Source organism: Hevea brasiliensis, chromosome 5 (assembly GCF_030052815.1).
Source record: "Hevea brasiliensis isolate MT/VB/25A 57/8 chromosome 5, ASM3005281v1, whole genome shotgun sequence".
Lineage (NCBI taxonomy): Eukaryota > Viridiplantae > Streptophyta > Magnoliopsida > Malpighiales > Euphorbiaceae > Hevea > Hevea brasiliensis.
In genome coordinates, this window is record NC_079497.1 from 87,736,263 (window position 1) to 87,753,223 (window position 16,961).

At 32.5% G+C, this 16,961-nt stretch overlaps 1 protein-coding gene across 3 annotated transcripts; it reads right to left on the minus strand.

Moving 5' to 3' along the window:
* Positions 1-733: 733 nt before the first annotated feature.
* LOC110640490 (stomatal closure-related actin-binding protein 3) lies at positions 734-16,636 on the minus strand. Of its 3 annotated transcripts, none has more exons than XM_021791814.2 (13): positions 16,314-16,633; positions 14,996-15,298; positions 14,564-14,692; positions 13,287-13,379; positions 12,632-12,778; positions 11,297-11,365; positions 10,631-10,714; positions 7,251-7,434; positions 5,621-5,737; positions 5,351-5,409; positions 2,402-2,536; positions 1,777-1,926; positions 734-1,000 (listed from the first exon to the last, which is right to left on the minus strand). In XM_021791814.2, exons 2-13 carry the CDS (start codon positions 15,278-15,280, stop codon positions 968-970), a joined length of 1,485 nt encoding a protein of 494 aa, XP_021647506.2. In that variant the 5' UTR covers positions 15,281-15,298; positions 16,314-16,633; the 3' UTR covers positions 734-967. The 3 variants fall into 3 exon arrangements, with proteins under 3 accessions (XP_021647506.2, XP_021647514.2, XP_058003207.1); XM_021791822.2 differs by lacking the exon at positions 16,314-16,633 and adding an exon at positions 15,899-16,128; XM_058147224.1 differs by lacking the exon at positions 734-1,000 and adding an exon at positions 2,088-2,253 and having other exon boundaries at positions 1,788-1,926; positions 16,314-16,636.
* Positions 16,637-16,961: the final 325 nt, after the last annotated feature.

Consider the following 16,961-nt stretch of genomic DNA (forward strand, 5'->3'; position numbering starts at 1 on the left):
AGAGGTTCATCTCATCACATATATCATTTAAAGCTAATTCTAACGGTTCCATCCCAGCCAAAGATACGAGCTCTGAAAATTAAGAATAAATGCTTCACAGCAATAACTGAATGGAAAGATGAGAAATAATATACACACTCCACTAGAAAAGAGAGAGGAGGAGCTAAACTGAAAAAAAAATTGAGAAAAAACTTAGAAAAGACTGATGAAAGTTTTACCCTAAGAAGAGAGAACACTTACTATGACAATGGAATCATTTAATAATAACATTTTTTTTAATCGAAATTTAATAATAAGTTTGATGAATTAATTGAACTTTTAAAGCACTAATCGTGTAAACCTCTAAATAACTAAAAAATATACAATTCATGTTGAAGTTATAAATAATATGAAAGAATAATTTTAATCTCAATAAAATTTAGCTTAAGGGTCACCTTCAAAATTATGAAATCTCAAGTTTAAATTAACAATGAACTAATTAATTATATTAAAATTAATAACAATTAACCAGTAAAATTTAACTCAATAGTAACGGAGTTATCTTCAAGAATATGAAATATCAAATTCTTAAATTCATTATATTAAAAAAATAATAACTTTTTTTTTTAATTTTAATAGAAAATTAGTATTAGATTTCAATAATTTTGTATGCAACTATATTGAATCATAATCATTGTACAATTTGCATCAATGCAAAAATGGGAGGCAAAATAATCATAAACATACATAGGTGTGCAAATCATCAACAAATGAACCAATCAATTAAAAAAGATGAATTTGTTACAATAGATTAGGCAAATAAAAAACGATGCCTAAGACGACAGCAACAAGCTTAGCAGACCAATACAATAAAGGTGCATTCCTCTTCATCATGGTGCAAACACGCATACAAATCACTCCCACACTATCTAAACCTGATTATCCTCACATGGTAAAGTAAAAACACTTGTGTCAGTTACATTTTGTTCTATAATTGATCCTCTGGTCCAGCAAGTATCACCTGTCATTCCACCATTGTAATATGTTAAAGATATTTGTAATTAAGTACATTAAAAAGGAGGAGGAGGAGTAGGCAGATTAGTGATAAAAACACCTTTTCCATCGAAGGACAGCCCACTGAGCTTTTTTCCAAGTTACAGTTTATAAATAAAAAGGGGTGATTCAATGCACGAAACATTTCACACTTGTGGGTTCTAGAGAGGTTTATGTACGCAGCTTTACCCCTGCTTTGCAAAGGGGCCGTTTTTGTGGCTCAAACCAGTGTCCTCCAGCTCACACACCAAATATATATTATTTATTGTCAAATAGATTAACTTTACTAAAACACTTCAAAATATATATAAAATAAAAAATATAGTTTAATAAAAATAAAATAATATCTTGCACAATAAGCTGGTTCACTACTAGTTTATCTCATAAAATTTAGCTATAAGCATTTGTGCAGAAAATGAAAATCCATTTTAAGAGCTTTGAAAAATTTATGCATATTTGTGAAAGTTTGGAAGCATAAAATCAGAGCTGAGAAGTAAAAACATCATGATGATGAAGCTAAAAATCAAACATCAAGTTCATGATCAGAATTTATTGACATAAACAATTATGCCAATATAAGCTTTACATGGAACCTCTAAGATAAAAATGGGGAAGGGAGCTTTTTAGCAGAAAATTCAGTGACCTTGCATGAAATTTTACTGGGATGCATGGAAAAACAAGCAAAACTGATAATGCTTAATAAATTTAAGTGCATAGATAAAAAGTACAGAAAAAGATACTCACATTACAATCAAGAGCATATTTCCTGGCAATCATTATGGCTGCATTCCTTTCTCGTTCTGATTCAAATGTCAATACAAATGAAAGACCCTTCCTCGGTTGCCAGAATAACGCCTTTGCTGCAGCATTACTATTAGCTCGAACTCCACATAACTAGAGGTCAGAAAAGTGCAAATGTAAGGAATGCTGATTAAGGAAGTTAAACTAGCACTAGAGAATAACCACATTAATTTTAAGCCTTAAGGAAAGAGTTATTTCCTACTTTTCTACTCTTCATTCAATTAGGTCTTCAACTAAACAATGGAGTAGCTTACCCTCCTATACCACAAAACCCCCAACCATCCAGCTTGGAACCTCCAAGTTGGATTTTAAAACTTCAAGCCAATTAACTGTCCTCTTGCAGACTCTGCTTAAATAAAAGTTTAAATAGAAAATGGAGGGGGTAAAAAGGAAGAAATATAGAGAAGGAAAGGAAGGATCCTTTTCAAGCAAAGAAAAATGAGAAAACTTTAGTCGAGGATTGGAAATGACAGCCCGAATTAAGCCAGATAATTCACAACTTTATTAAATATCTTTGCTTGTTGATCACCTTCAATTTATATAAGTACAGACTAAGCAGAAATGTTACCTGCATAGATGCAGAATAAATTTCTCTAGCCTTTGTAATCCACCCTCTACAGAGCTTTATCCTCATTTTTCCCACATTAAATGTGTGAACAGAATGTGATGGATGATCTTGTCCATTCATCTGGGAAATAACTACCTACATGGTGTAATATCAAAATCAAATAAATACCAAGAAGTGAATACAAGGAAAAAAAAATCAGCCCCAAACTATTAGTCAACAAGTTTCTAAACAGTCATTGTAATATCTTATTTTCATATTACCTAATCAGTATTCAAAAGCAGTGACTTCAACCACAAATTCCAAATAATGTTAACTATTAAAATCAGATACAGAATTTTTGACATACTCAGTGGTGTGCTGATACCTGATTAGTTATTATCCAAATGGTGCTTAGATGTTAACTGAATTTCAATTTAAAGCTGTGATAATGAAAGTCTTTCATCAAGGCAGAGTTTTTACAATTTTATCAAAAGATTTGGCTTCTAGCAGCTTGAATCTGGTCAAAAATAATTGCTAACGTCCATGAACATGAGGTGAAATAGTTGCATATTTTACATGAACCTAAAATTATCCTAGATACTTGCCAATATTCAAACAGTGGTGACATCAGACTGTCCTTCGAAACCTGTTTAACAATGTTTATTATATTTGCAAGCTTAAAATTCATTTAAATGTTTCCTCTTCTTTACTATTTCCTTTTTGCCAAGTACAGATATGCAAGTCAGGACAAGGTTTCAGAGAACACATAACAAATTCAAGACCCAATCAACAATAAGTTTCAGTCTCACTGGGGGGAAAAAGTACTCATAACAGTAGAGGACATGGCAAAGCATATGGCCAAACATCAACACTGCCTCAAATTAATATTCAACTGTTTTACTTCTCAGGAGGCCCCCACCCCACAACAGCACCCTAACTTAGGAATAGGAATGGATCCACAGGTAACTACCCCCAAGATTAAATTTACAGTGTTGTATATAGGATAAATTTCATGTTTATGAAATGGTCAGTAAATTAAAACTTTGATGACAAGAGCTAATTGATTGATCTTGGAATCAAACTTGATACTTGAATTCTGAGATAAGAAACCATAGTCACAATCACAAGGCTCACAATGAAATTAGATTTTAAATGGCAACAGCTTTTCTAGTGCCTGTGGTAGTGGCAAGCCACCAGACAAGGTGGTGGAGATATACTAAAGAAGTTTTTAAAGGTAGTGGTAGTACTGAAAGCAGATAAGAATGTCAGCAATGACAGCATTGTTAATGCAAAACCAAAAATGCCAGTAATGATGGTGGGAAACATTTCATTATGGCAGGAGCAGTGTTGTTTATGTTGTCTCGGCCAGGGTGAAGGTGGTACTGGTTATAACAAATATGGATTTAGTGTTGGCTTCAGCATCAGGCTACTGAAGGCCATCACCTTCCAAGATACCAATCTATGCATTCTAAATCATATCCTTCAGCACCAACTAAGTTACTGACAACAGCCCCACGATCTTGGCAAAATGTTTAAAAGCTAACATGCCATTAAGACTAAATTAATTGCATAGAAAAAGCACAAACAATGGTATTCCCAACAAGGTTTTGAATAACAGAATCTCCAACAGTTTCAGAATCAGATTGAATAGGAAAACATTGAGCACCACTATCATGATCATGAATTGTTTTGCCAAATCACAAGACAACTCAAATCAACATTAAATGAAGAATTTAACTAAATATCATTCTAGTCTTGTATGGCTAACAATTTATAGTATTAAAAAAAGAGTCAAAGAAATAATTCATTTTAAAAAGTTAATTAAAAAATTATATTTTTTATATGCATGGGTTGTAATACTAAATTACTAAAAAATTGATGTAAAAATGTAACAGATGGTGTAAATAAAAAATTAAAAGAAATATATTTTCAAATAGTTTGTGCTAAAAATTTTCAAAATTTTCCATTTATGTTATGATCCTAGCATTGAAAGTGACAATCTAAACATAAACCCAAACCTAAACAAAAGCTCATTACATATTGAGTTTAAAAAAAAAATTAAAAAAGCCAGTCCGCGTTAGACATTAGGACTTCAAAAGGTAATTACAAAAAAGAAAAATCCCTTTATTCCTTTCCCTTTGTACCATCCCTCTCCCTCCCTATTCATCTATTCAAGGTTTTAAAATTAAAAAAAATAAAAAATAAAAAGAAACAATAGCCCCCCACAACCCACGCACCCACCACACCACCACCCCCTCCCCGCACCCTTCTTTTTCTTATTCTCCCCTGGCTGACCATTTCAGCCGTTACACCTTTATCAAAACAGATTGTAATGGCCATTAGATCCAACTATCCAATATGCAGGCGCTTCACCATGACTTCCAAATCACAGTGGGTGCATTGAATGTCGAATTGGCCCTTCAAAAAACAGTTACATACTAACTTATATGATACATAACGGTTGATATTAATACCCTGGTTCCTAGTGCACAAGGCTCCCTACTTTGCATGGGTTGAGGGAGGATCTTATATCACAATAAAGATAATAATACCATTGACATATTGATGGAAAACCAAGAAAAAAGGGATGGGACATGGAGGGGACAGCATTTATGGTAGATGCAATTCTAAGTAATGAATAGAGATTAAAAAACCCTCAATCTAAGTAATGAATAGCCAAATAAATGAAGGTTAATATTCCAGTTTTAAGACACAGTGCTCCCTTCTTGTATCAAAATCAATATAAACCGTGTGACTATCATGATCACGAATCAAAATATTGCCACCCCATCACCTACAATAATCTGAGCATAAAAGGATCAAAATTCTAAATGTAAATCAAATGATTATGACAATTATGATTGTTTTGGGTGTTTCTGTGCATGTATATGCACATTACTCATTATTGTGGCACAAGAAGAATCATCAAATTCTAACAGTAGAAGTAACAAGAAGGATGAGGCTACGTACATTAAATTCAGAGCTAGATTTCCGCAAAAGATTATCTACATAGCTTCCCAATCCTGCAGCTGTTGGAAGCAATTTTATTAAGCATTATTCTCACGTTCTTTATGTATTTACCCAATGTAGCAAACACAGAAGTAACGGAGCCCAAACTTTGCAGTCTTATCCTTGCTATCAGAAATGATAGTTACATGGAAAAATTAAAAAAAGAATTCAAGGAAAATAGGCAAATGGACAACCACAAATCATATTCCATCATAAAAAGTAAACACCAACCAGTTTCAATGGGACCAGCAGTTGTTACTGTGATTTTTTGGCCATTTGAAATGATGTCTGCTTGCAAAATAAGTCCAACATCTAACGGTTCAGGGGCATAAATTGCTCTGTTGGCACCTGTTGAATAATAAAAATAAAAAGGATGAAAAATCTAACTTCTTACGGATATAAAAATTCAGTTTTTCACTTTTGCAGAATCTAATCAGGTGAAAATTGAATAAATTCATGATAAAACAATAAATGGCACTTGTCTGCTTAGAGGATTTTATCCTGTACATGTGAGGATTTTATGCTGTACATATAATGATTGAAGTGTGAAATAAGTTTTGGTTCTGCAGCCCTGAAAACTAGTTCACAAACCTACTTGACTATCTATGCTTATAAAAACAACCCAACCCTAAAAATGGAAAATAATTTATATCATAATAGAAGCACATTAAGTTTTAAATAGTAATTAAAAATTTTAATATATAATTAATAAATTTTTGCAGGATCTGCGACTCAATATTTCAAATAAAATGCTAATAAGAAAATTGCTTTTATTAACATATATATTATATCATTAATTAGAGACTTATAATATATTCCCTTGTTTGGTTACAAATGACACTAATTTAAAAGGTTAGTAATAATTGACAATTTAAGGAATTGTTTATAATTGGAAATTGAACCAAGGATTTAGAAATGCTTTGTCATTAACCCATTTTTCAGGATATTGCAACAGATTATATGCAATATAAGTAGTATTCATTCGATTAAATTCATGCCAATTTCAAGTAAAAGCATTCGATGTTCTACAGCAACTTGACCTATACTTTTTTAGTTCCTCTATGAACTTCATTTACAATGTTACAGGAGTTCACAAATTTTATCCAATAAATATAGTTGGAAATCTAGTATCATAAAACCAACACCAAGCTGATACATTTGCATAAGACACTAATAGACTCAGAGCCAAAACTGTTGAACCTTTTAAGTACAGCAACTTCTATGTTTTGTCAAATTTCCTCTTAAATTTTAAAAATGTGAAAATTTATCCAATTCAATAATAGTCTAGAGCATTTTTATCACAAGATATCTACTTTAAACCAGCTCATATGACAAGTTTATAATAGTTAAGCAAGTTTCTATAAGATGACAACTGAGCTTAACAAAAGCATGAAGCATATGGGAACTACAAAAGTTTTAAGATGCATGGAAAGCCTAAATTTTGGGACACATCAAAACATGTTGATACTTGTATTGACCGATATTCATCACCAGCAAAAACATGTACAACTGCAAATATTACAGCCTAAAATTAACGCTATAGTGAATTTCAGAAGAAGCAACAACCCAGCTTAGTTAAGTATGCCAACTCTGCTTCTGGAAGGGTATGCTGAACATTAATCAATAACAAAAAAAAGACCAAAAAAAAAACTTGAAGTTCTTTTCCTGATGATGTGCCCAAAACTGAGTGCATAGAGGATAAGGATCCATAGAGATGACCCCAAATAATTTGGGATCAAGTCATACTTGAATTTAATCAGAGGAGCTTTACATGGTAAGTGAGATATATATTTTATGAACCAAGATTTTCTCCACTTTGAGCACACAACTACGTGTTAAAAAGCTTTGACTAAGAGAATACCTGAAATAACTTCTTTGTGGCTGCCATCAGAAGATATACGGCACCACTGAATTGAACACTTTGAAAGTGGTGGTGGAGAAGCATTTGATCTAGGCTGTAGTTGCAGACATGAACCTAGAGTTTCAGAACCATCTATGACATATGGAGAGGATTTATTCTCCTTGGCTCTCTTGCTCATTGCCAACTGGAAGGATAAGGATATCAGTAGTGCAAGATAATTATCATAATCTAGCATTTCAGTTGTTATATGATGGTTGACAAATGGAAGCCTCATAGAATGTCAAGAAATATTCACAAGTGACAATCCTAGAAATACATATATAAAAAAAATAACAATAAAATAAAAGAAGAAGAAGAAGAAGAAGAAGAAGAAGAAGAAGAAAGAAATGGAAGAGCCAAGTGCCCACACATAAAGTTCAAATGCACTCTCAGTGGCCATTTGAACTGTCTGTGGCCTGCTCAATGGCCTAGCATTAGTTACGGATATACAGTATACATGCCTCAGAGGAATTTGGCTATCTGTTGGGGCTTGGGTGCACAGCCAAACTCAGACTCGAATGGGGTAAAAACATCACTATCTATAGCTTTCCTGGTAACATAACATAGAAATGTGAAAACTGCTTCATGTACTAGTTGGCTGTCTCAGCCACAGTGTCATGAATTCAGCTTAATTCCATAAAGGACACAAGATCCTTATCCACAATTATATCGCTGCATATGAGACGAAAAATCTTCACTGAGATACTGATGAGAACTGAAGGATCAAGAGAAACAAATTTTCAAGACACAAAGGAAGAGAAACAAATTCTCTAGAGAAACTAATTCTCAAAACTTTTATCAATTCTCAATAATAATCATAATAATGAACTCTACCCTAGATAACACATGTATTTATAGTAAAATAATTACTCCTATTACTACTAGGATTAGGAATCTTTAAACAAGAAAACCCTAATCAAATACTAAATAGGAATTCCTAATCAACTAGAAATTCCTAAATAATAAATTACTAAACCTGACATAACCCTATAAATATGCCTAAATAATAATATAATTCCTAAATAATAGAAATCTTCTATTCCTAATTTTACACGGTATATAATTTCTAAATTTTATCTTCCAATACAGCATCATTCTCCCCTAGTTGGAAAAAACTCGACCTCCAGTATTGTAAAGAAACAAGAATTGAATTTGAAGAACACAGTCTTATCTTCTCTTGGGCGAAAACAAAAAGGTTGAAATGAAATACTTAATGCTTTCCTTTGTGTCCTTTGAAACATCTGAACATAGAAAAAAATCACAATTATAGTTGAATAGCTCTTCAAATCGCTAGGAACAAGGGAATTTGAAAATTTTCAATTTTTCATTGTCATCTCCTTAGCTTTAATTTTTTTCAAATTCTATTGAAGTCTCCATTGCTGGATTCTCTTCAATTCTAGGTTAGTTTCCTCAAGCTTTTCTTGCTCAGCTTCATCAGCTTCTTGTCCAAGAACAAGTTTTTCAACATGCATTTCTAGAACTAGCTCTTCAACATGTGAAGACTCAACAACCAAATCTTCAGATTCTTCAAGTTCAAACTTTTCAAACTGCTCTTTGTTCTTCAATTCCATTTTCAAGTTGCTTTTAGATTCAAGCTGTGCTCTTTTTGTTCAACAATACAAGACTGGCATATAGAGGCAACTATTTCACTGTAATCATCGAAAGAAATACCCAAAGATTTCACTTTTTGCAAGTAAAGCCTAACCTTGTTAGCACAACTTTCAAGTACTATTTCTCCCGACTTATGAGCAATACATAGAACTTCTACATTGCTCCTTTTCACACTAGTTAAAAGAGGATGAAGCAATTCTATAGAGATATCTCCACTTTCTTCTAAGACAAGGGATGTCATAATGGTCTCCATGAATGAAAAACTATTGTCTGAGTGATAATACCTTTTAGCATCTAGGAAATGCTGGAACATCTCAATAATCAGATCATCACATTCAAAAGCCAACATCACCACATGAATGAACTCTCGCAAAATCCTTTTACAATATAATCAATCATACTTGTCTCCTAGATATTTGCATGATAAGACAATCAGTTGATTCAAATTGGGATCTGATCCAAACAAATCTCCGATTTCAGGCTAAGTCCCGAAACTGGAGTTGCTTCACTGGACTCACCCTGAGGATTTGCGATATATTGCTGGTGGTGTTTTGGTTGTCTAGCGACCGGCGATGGTTGGTCAGGGAAGAGACAGTGGCTGGCTTTGGTTGTCTTACTTCTCTATCTTGCAGGTCTGTTTGCGAGGCTTTTCTTAACAATAAACTAAGGCAGAAATCAAAAGAAATACTGAAAGGAAATTTCGAAGAGACAAAGGAAGTATGGGATTCTTCAAGGCTCTAATACCAAATTGATGTAAAACAAATGGAACCAAATGATCAAAAGAAACAAATTCTCAAGACACAAAGGAAGAGAAACAAATTCTATAGAGATAGAGAAACTAATTGTCAAAACTTTTATTAGTTCCCAATAATAATCATAACAATAAATTGTAATAAAATCCTTAGATAACAAATGTATTTATAGTAAAATAACTAGTTCTATGACTACTAAGATTAGGAATCCTTAAACAAGAAAAACCTAATCAAATACTAATTAGAAATCCCAAATCAACTAAAAATTCCTATATAATAAAATACTAAACCTGATAAACTCTATAAATATTCCTAAATAATAGAAATCTTCAATTCCTAATTTTACATGGAATATAATTTCTAAATTGTATCTTCCAATACTGCATCAGATACATTATCATCCCAAGTCATTAAATTTAATGTAATTCTCATGGAAATTAACTTATCACCAAAAAATAAGTTATCAACTGACAAGAAGGAGATGGTAGAAAACATTTTTCAAATTTTTACTCATTCAGCATTTTGAATATTTCATGCCATCATGCAAAGGTGCAACTGTCATTACAGCTGTATTATTTTATGTTTAGTATTTTATCATCTTCTGCCCTCTACTGACTTGAATAAGTGCAAACCGACCAAGATCCAAAACCTTTCATTGATATCCATCTATCAGATATCCAAGAATATAATGCAAAAGAATATTTACCAATCTGGTAACTAAGAACTGAAGAAAATGTAAGGAAAAAAAAATTCACAAAATTTAAGAGTTCCAAGATAATTAAACTGAAAGATACACTAATACAACAATTGCACAATATTAGTTTCATTCTATGATCTATCCCTCTAAAAAGAAATTTATTGAAAGAAAAGGTACATTATGTCTATCAAATTGATGAAATAGAAAAATAAAAGTTGTTTGCCTAGAGCTACAAACCTGATTAAATGAGAAGTAACAAGTACACAAAATGCTTAGCTAACCTCATTCTGAAGTTTAACCGAAAATATAGATTTCTCCCGAATCTGAGTTCTCAGCGCATGAAGCTCATGCTCCATTTCCATCACCTATAAACATAGCAAGTTTCGATTAACTAAAGAAAATAATAAATAAATAAATCATATCATTACAACTCAATACTTTGAAGTTTGTACTTTGCTTTACAAAATAAGATATGCAGCATCCTTAAACACACATTCCAAATAAAATAAAAACCTAAGAACCAAAACAAAATGAATAAAAAGGGAGCAAATACAACAAGGAATGGAAAGAATCAAAAAGCCTACGCACAAGCTTGATAATTAGCCTGGAATAGCAACTTTTTTTTTTTACAAGAACAGAAGCAAGAGGAATGCCAAAAAGAAGAAAAGAAGTCCTCTTACATAAACTCAAAATAGATTAAACTTCACATTAGATTATCAAATAAAAATTTAATGATGATTTAATTCACTAAAATGGCTTTTCCTTCTATTTTCTTCCAACCCTTTATAACCTAAATGAGTGAAACTATTCAAGGTATCCTTCTTAGTCCTATGAAACTGCAAGTCTCTTTCATATGGATGCCAATGTGTCAGTTCTAGAGGATAATAAGTCAGATCCACAAATAGGCCACCTGCATTAACAAATCTGGGAAGACAATATTGATTTACCTTGGTTGGCTGATGCAACAATTTAATTCTTCTAGCTTCCTGAACTTCCTCAATTAGTTCCTCCACATCCTGCAATAGCATCACGTTTATTGACAGATAACCTCATTAGATAGAAGATACGAGAAACCGTCCAAACCGATGAAACTATACTAATCCAAAATAATTTTTATGGTTTTCATTTGAGTTATATTGGCTATGGGTTAGAAATTATATAAACCGATGTATTTTGGTTTTTCAGTTATGAAAATTACCAAACTGATGAAACCTGAACTGATGCTGATTAAAGACAATGAAGAAGGAGGACCATGAAGAAAAACCTATAGTAAAGTCATGGAACTTGACTCTTTATTCTGCTTAGTTGAGTTGAGTTGAGTTGAGTATGAATGAATTTGTAAAAGTTGAGTAACATAAACCTTAAAAAGTATTGCATGAATCCAAAGAATTAATAAAAGCACAGCTCAAATTATCAAACAACCAAACTCAACCTGTTTTATTGTAAAAACCAAAGATATTGGTTTTGTAATTTCTTTTTTTTTTTTTTTGGTTTTAGTTCCAACACTTTCCAAACTGACTTGGTTGGTTTGGTTTGTGTAAAAATATTGAATCTAACCAAACTAACCCATGTATACCCATAGATGATAGGCATCACGTATGCTACATTGGTAAGACATTAGATAGTAAAATAATGCAATAAAAAGAACCGGAGGTTGAAGCTTCAAAGGTACAAGATTAAAATACTTTGAAAAGTAAATAACAAAATCCATCTATTTGGAAGCCTTCATTTAGCACACACTTTCAATGTAATCACCTTTATTGTAGTTTTTTTCTATGTGATGCATCTTTACAAGCATTAGTACAATGAAATTTATGTTATTCAAATTAATGAATTTAACTTTGCAAACAAAATAATCAGTCCAAAAATCACAAATAAATTTAACTGCAAAATTACAAACAAACTAACTGTTTCATGCATCTACGAGTTTTGACTGTCTATTTATAGATCACTAACTTCAATTTTGATTAAATGTATCCGCACAACTTTGAAATCTTTTCCCCTTCTAGAATCAATTATCGCTCCCTGTCTTGATTAAGCAGTGTTTATCTACGAAATTTCTAGTTTACTGATACATTGATGATAAATTAAATTTCCTCATTGTTAACAAAAAATGATTTTATTTTTTGAGTGGATAATGGAGTAAGGGGGTGCTATTATCACATAGAAAAATACAGCAATATTCACTTTTAGCAATAAGATCAGAAGGATGTGTAGTGTATTAAATCTAATCAATATAGTGGAAAGATTTAATAAAAAAAATCAATAATAAAAGAACTCACAGGAGCCTCGTTTTTGGAATTCTGAGCATTCCTTTCTTCTTCCTCCAAAGCCTCTCCAAACCTCTGCACGACTGCCCTGGCACTTTCAATTTCAGCACAGGCAAAAGATTTTTCTTGATTGACCAACTTTTTAGCATCTTCAGAAGCCTGTAGGTAAAAATTAAACATTCAATTTTGTTAAGGAAATAAGCAATGAAAAAGAAAGTCTCAATGAAAAGAAAATATGAAAGACCTTTTCCACGAGCACAAATTGGAGCAACTTAGCCAATCAAATGGCCATATTAGGAAAGCAATTGTGCAAGGCATTATTCAACAGTGACAAAAAGCAATAATTATTTGGGGAAAAAGAAAAATAGTTTGAACCATACAAATGATCCATAGTAGTGACCCCTTTTTTTGTATACTGTTAAAACATTTAATCCAAAAAATTTCTCTATTATAATGAGCAACTTCTATGTTATAAAAACTGATATCAGACACCAAGCATAACCAATATTTAATTCCATAAACATTATAAGAAATTAAGCCAAATTATGAACAAACTAAATAATAAATCAAACAGTGAAGAAGCATTTGATTGTAGATCTAATTGGCAAATATCTTTCTTTCTTTTTCTATTGATATATAAAGAAAATTTTACACCATCATTGCTGACCTGTTTAAGAAAGTTAGCAAGCTTTTTCACTTCAAACTTCTCTTGAATTAATTCTCCTTCTTTCTGAGTTAATTTAACTGCTAGTGCCTCCACCTGCATAGAATATTATAGTTGACAACCATTATCATAGTTCAAATAACAACCATTATAATAGTTCAAATATGCAACAGTGAATTAAAAATGCACTCACATCTTACATGCACTCAGAAGAATTTTTTTCCTGCCATTGATAATGTGCTTCACCGTGCATGACCACATGCATATATGCACACGCAATAACCATGCACATTTGATTAATAACATGAAAAAATAAACAATTATAAGCTGTCAAATGCTGGACCTTACTGATACATAAGAGTCAAATACATGTTAAAAAATCAACCACGTATTATTACCATAATACCATTTGCAACCATGAAAATCCCATACTCAAGTACTTTTATTTGCTTCTTAAAAGGTATTTTATACTGTATCCAGCAACCAAACCAAAGAAAGGGGCATGCTCCTATATATGATGCACAAAGCATCTAAATTGATTCCACGGAAGAATGGCTATCAATAAACTCCAAAATTGCTCAACCTAAAAGCTTTTGGATACAAAAATAGGTTCTATACATCTAAAATGGCTTCTCATACGAAACCCCATTCTGTTTGTAGCATGAACCAGTATGGACGCTTTTTATCTTGTGTTGAAATTTAATTAACTATCTAGGGATGACCAACATTTGAAACTCTAGACCTTTTTGTATGTCTCTAATAATATGTCAAGGAACCATTTAACCTAAAAGTTCAAACTTGTAGATAAGGGTACAAGGAAAAGCTTTGTATCAAAGTACGCACATTAACTGGAAGTCAATAATGGCACTAAAAAACACTTCCTTTTATCAGTTTAATAACAACATTATTAATGCGATAATTGGGTGTATTTGTAACAAGAACTAGAGGCACAAGGAGCACAGATGAAGTGTACTACATTTATTATGATTTATGACCATCATAGAACAATACAATAGCTGGCGTTTATGATCTGCAAAAGTCACAATGAGAAAAAAAGGAAAAGGCTTATCCTCCATGTTACAGCAATTGGCATTTTTTGCAACATGAGTACATTGTAATACTGTACCAATAAGCAAGAAGATATCCATTAATGACCTTTGATGAAATTCTCCTATAAACTAAAATCCAACTATCTGTAATGGGCATGGCATCTTAAGTTCAAAAACATATTGATAAGCAAAAGATGATAGATATGGGAACAGGGGGAGAGAACCACTAACCATAGAGATAGCTTTCTCTACATCCTCCTTGTTTTGCCCCGCCATTCGTCCTCTTAAAGATTCCAGTGCATCTCTAAGCTTTTTCAGAAGAACATGTCCTTCCAAAGAAGCCACCTCTCTAAGCTTTGCCTGAATCCCAAGAAGAATGAGTACCATTCATTTAGTCCTCTATCCATATTAGAAGATCATAAACTTAATACCAAGGAAGTAATATTATAAACAAACAAAATAAATGAGGATAATGGCCTTTTGCTAAGCTAAGGGAAGATAATTGAATGGCAAAGGAAATTGTCCCATGCCCGTAAGTGGTTGGCAGAAAATCGGGTTGAGCATTGGAATGACATGTTTAATGCATAAAGGAAAATAAATAAACGATACCATCTATAAAAAAAAAAAAATGGAAAACATAAAAGAAAAGAAAAGTGTGAAAACCTCCTCAGCCAACTTAGCAGCAGCAGCCAAGTTCTTGTCAAATTTACTAGCAAGGTCACGAACCGAGAGGCGCTTGTGCTGATCTGATAGCTGTATAGTTTCTTGTTCAACAACCTCCTTTAAGGATGGACCTTTATTGTCCTCTTTTGGCTCTTCCAAAATCTGATTGTCAGGTCCTAATTTATATTTTGGAAACCCGTTAGAAGCAAAGCTTACATCAGCTGAAACTGGAAGAATTACTTCCGTCTGCATCTTTTCTTCTATTTCAGGACTTATCTTCGTCATTGATTCAGATTATATTCACTGTTCACCATAAGCCAATTAAAAGCCAACCTCAAACATCAGAACTTCCATGAAAACAGAATATGTAAAATATAAATACACAATGAAATTCCACGTTCAATCAATTCGTGCTGCAATCCTCCAGGTTTTTGTACAAATTAAAAATATCAAAAACAAAAACACATTAACACATTAAGCATGTTACTTTGCAACATAGTTTAAGAAGGCAGCATAAGATTCTACCACACTTGATCTCCATGGTTACTCATACCCATGCAAAAACAAGAAGGAAGGTATCATTCTGATTCAAAATATAGAAAGGCAAGGAGAATTGAAGACAAAGAAAGTAAAGATAACGAGGTTGCAAACCAATAAAAATTGGACTTGCTAGTAAAAGCAAAAAAATGAATCCTGGAAATGAAAATGCAATTTATAAACACCAAATTTCAATTTAATTACGAACTACAAAACCCCGTTACAAATTAACTTGGAGGAGATTAGTACAATGGAATAAGTAGTGATCCAAAGTTTGCAATACCAAATTTTCCAAGCTACCCCTAAAAAGAGAGAGAGAGAGAGAGAGAGAGAGAGAGAGAGAGAGAGAGAGAGAGAGAGAGAAACCTTCTACATTCTAACTGGATATTTTCAAATTATACAGCTCAAGAATTCAACCTCTTTGATTCCAATTGCAGTGAACAAGTTCCAAGTTCTGAACTACTTCCCAAAAATATTAGCCCAGGTTACCAAATCTCTCCACACAACAAATTCTTCATCAATCTAAACAATTTTTTTTATCAGAGAAACAGTCGGCACAAAATCAATCCTATCCCAGAATTGGAACTCCCATAAAAAAAACCAAAAACTTCCAAGGCAAAAAAAAAAAAAAAATCTTGCAATGACAATGAAGGCAAAGAAATCAACACAAAGGCCAAAAAAAAAAAATGAAAGCAATAAAGCCCAGATGAACAAAAAGCAAAATGCAGGTTAAAAGAAAAAAGGGAAAGAAAGGAACTAGAAACAAAGATTTACATATTACCACTCAATGTGCAACCACAGCACAACAAAAGAATTATGTTAGCACCAGCACAAGTAGAAAAAGATTCTCCAAGCAAAGAACAGAGAAACAGAAAGAGAGAGAGAATGTTAATTGAGAAGAAGAAGAAGAAGAAGAAGAAGAATCTAAGGGATGGTTTTTGGGGTTTTGCTTTTAAAAAAGCAAGAGTTGCTGGTACCAACTTCTTTGTTTTCTTTTTTTTCTTGGGGTGTCTCCTCTCCCTCAACATCCAACAATCAACAAGTTGAATGTTTTTTGAGTTTTTGTTTATGGATTGGTTGCAACTCCCTCACTCACCCTCTCCCTCCAGGGTTGTAATTTCTGTCAAATAGTGATAAAAAAAAAAAAAAAAAAAAAAACTTCGGATTTCCATGAGATTCTCTGCTGTCCCACTTTCTTCTTGGGGAAAATTACAATTTAATACCATGTAGTTTAGTGCATTTATCAGTAAATCCTATGTTAAGTTTTTCACAAAAAGTTATACTGAGTTTTAACTCAGTTGGACAATTGTGTATACGCTCTAAAAACAAGTAGAATAAATTACAGTATCATTCTTAAAATTTAATAAAAGTTACATATTAATCCCTTCACCTAATTTTAAATTCAAATTTAAATTTATCATTAATTATA

Bases quoted from the DNA above. Each gene is read 5' to 3' on its own strand.
- LOC110640490 (XM_021791814.2), bottom strand. From the start codon at position 15,280: ATGACGAAGATAAGTCCTGAAATAGAAGAAAAGATGCAGACGGAAGTA. The intron at 14,693-14,995 runs GTTTTCACACTT...CTTGGGATTCAG, and splicing joins CTGCTAAGTTGGCTGAGGAG to GCAAAGCTTAGAGAGGTGGC. The intron at 2,537-5,350 runs GTACGTAGCCTC...TACACCATGTAG, and splicing joins AATCTAGCTCTGAATTTAAT to GTAGTTATTTCCCAGATGAA.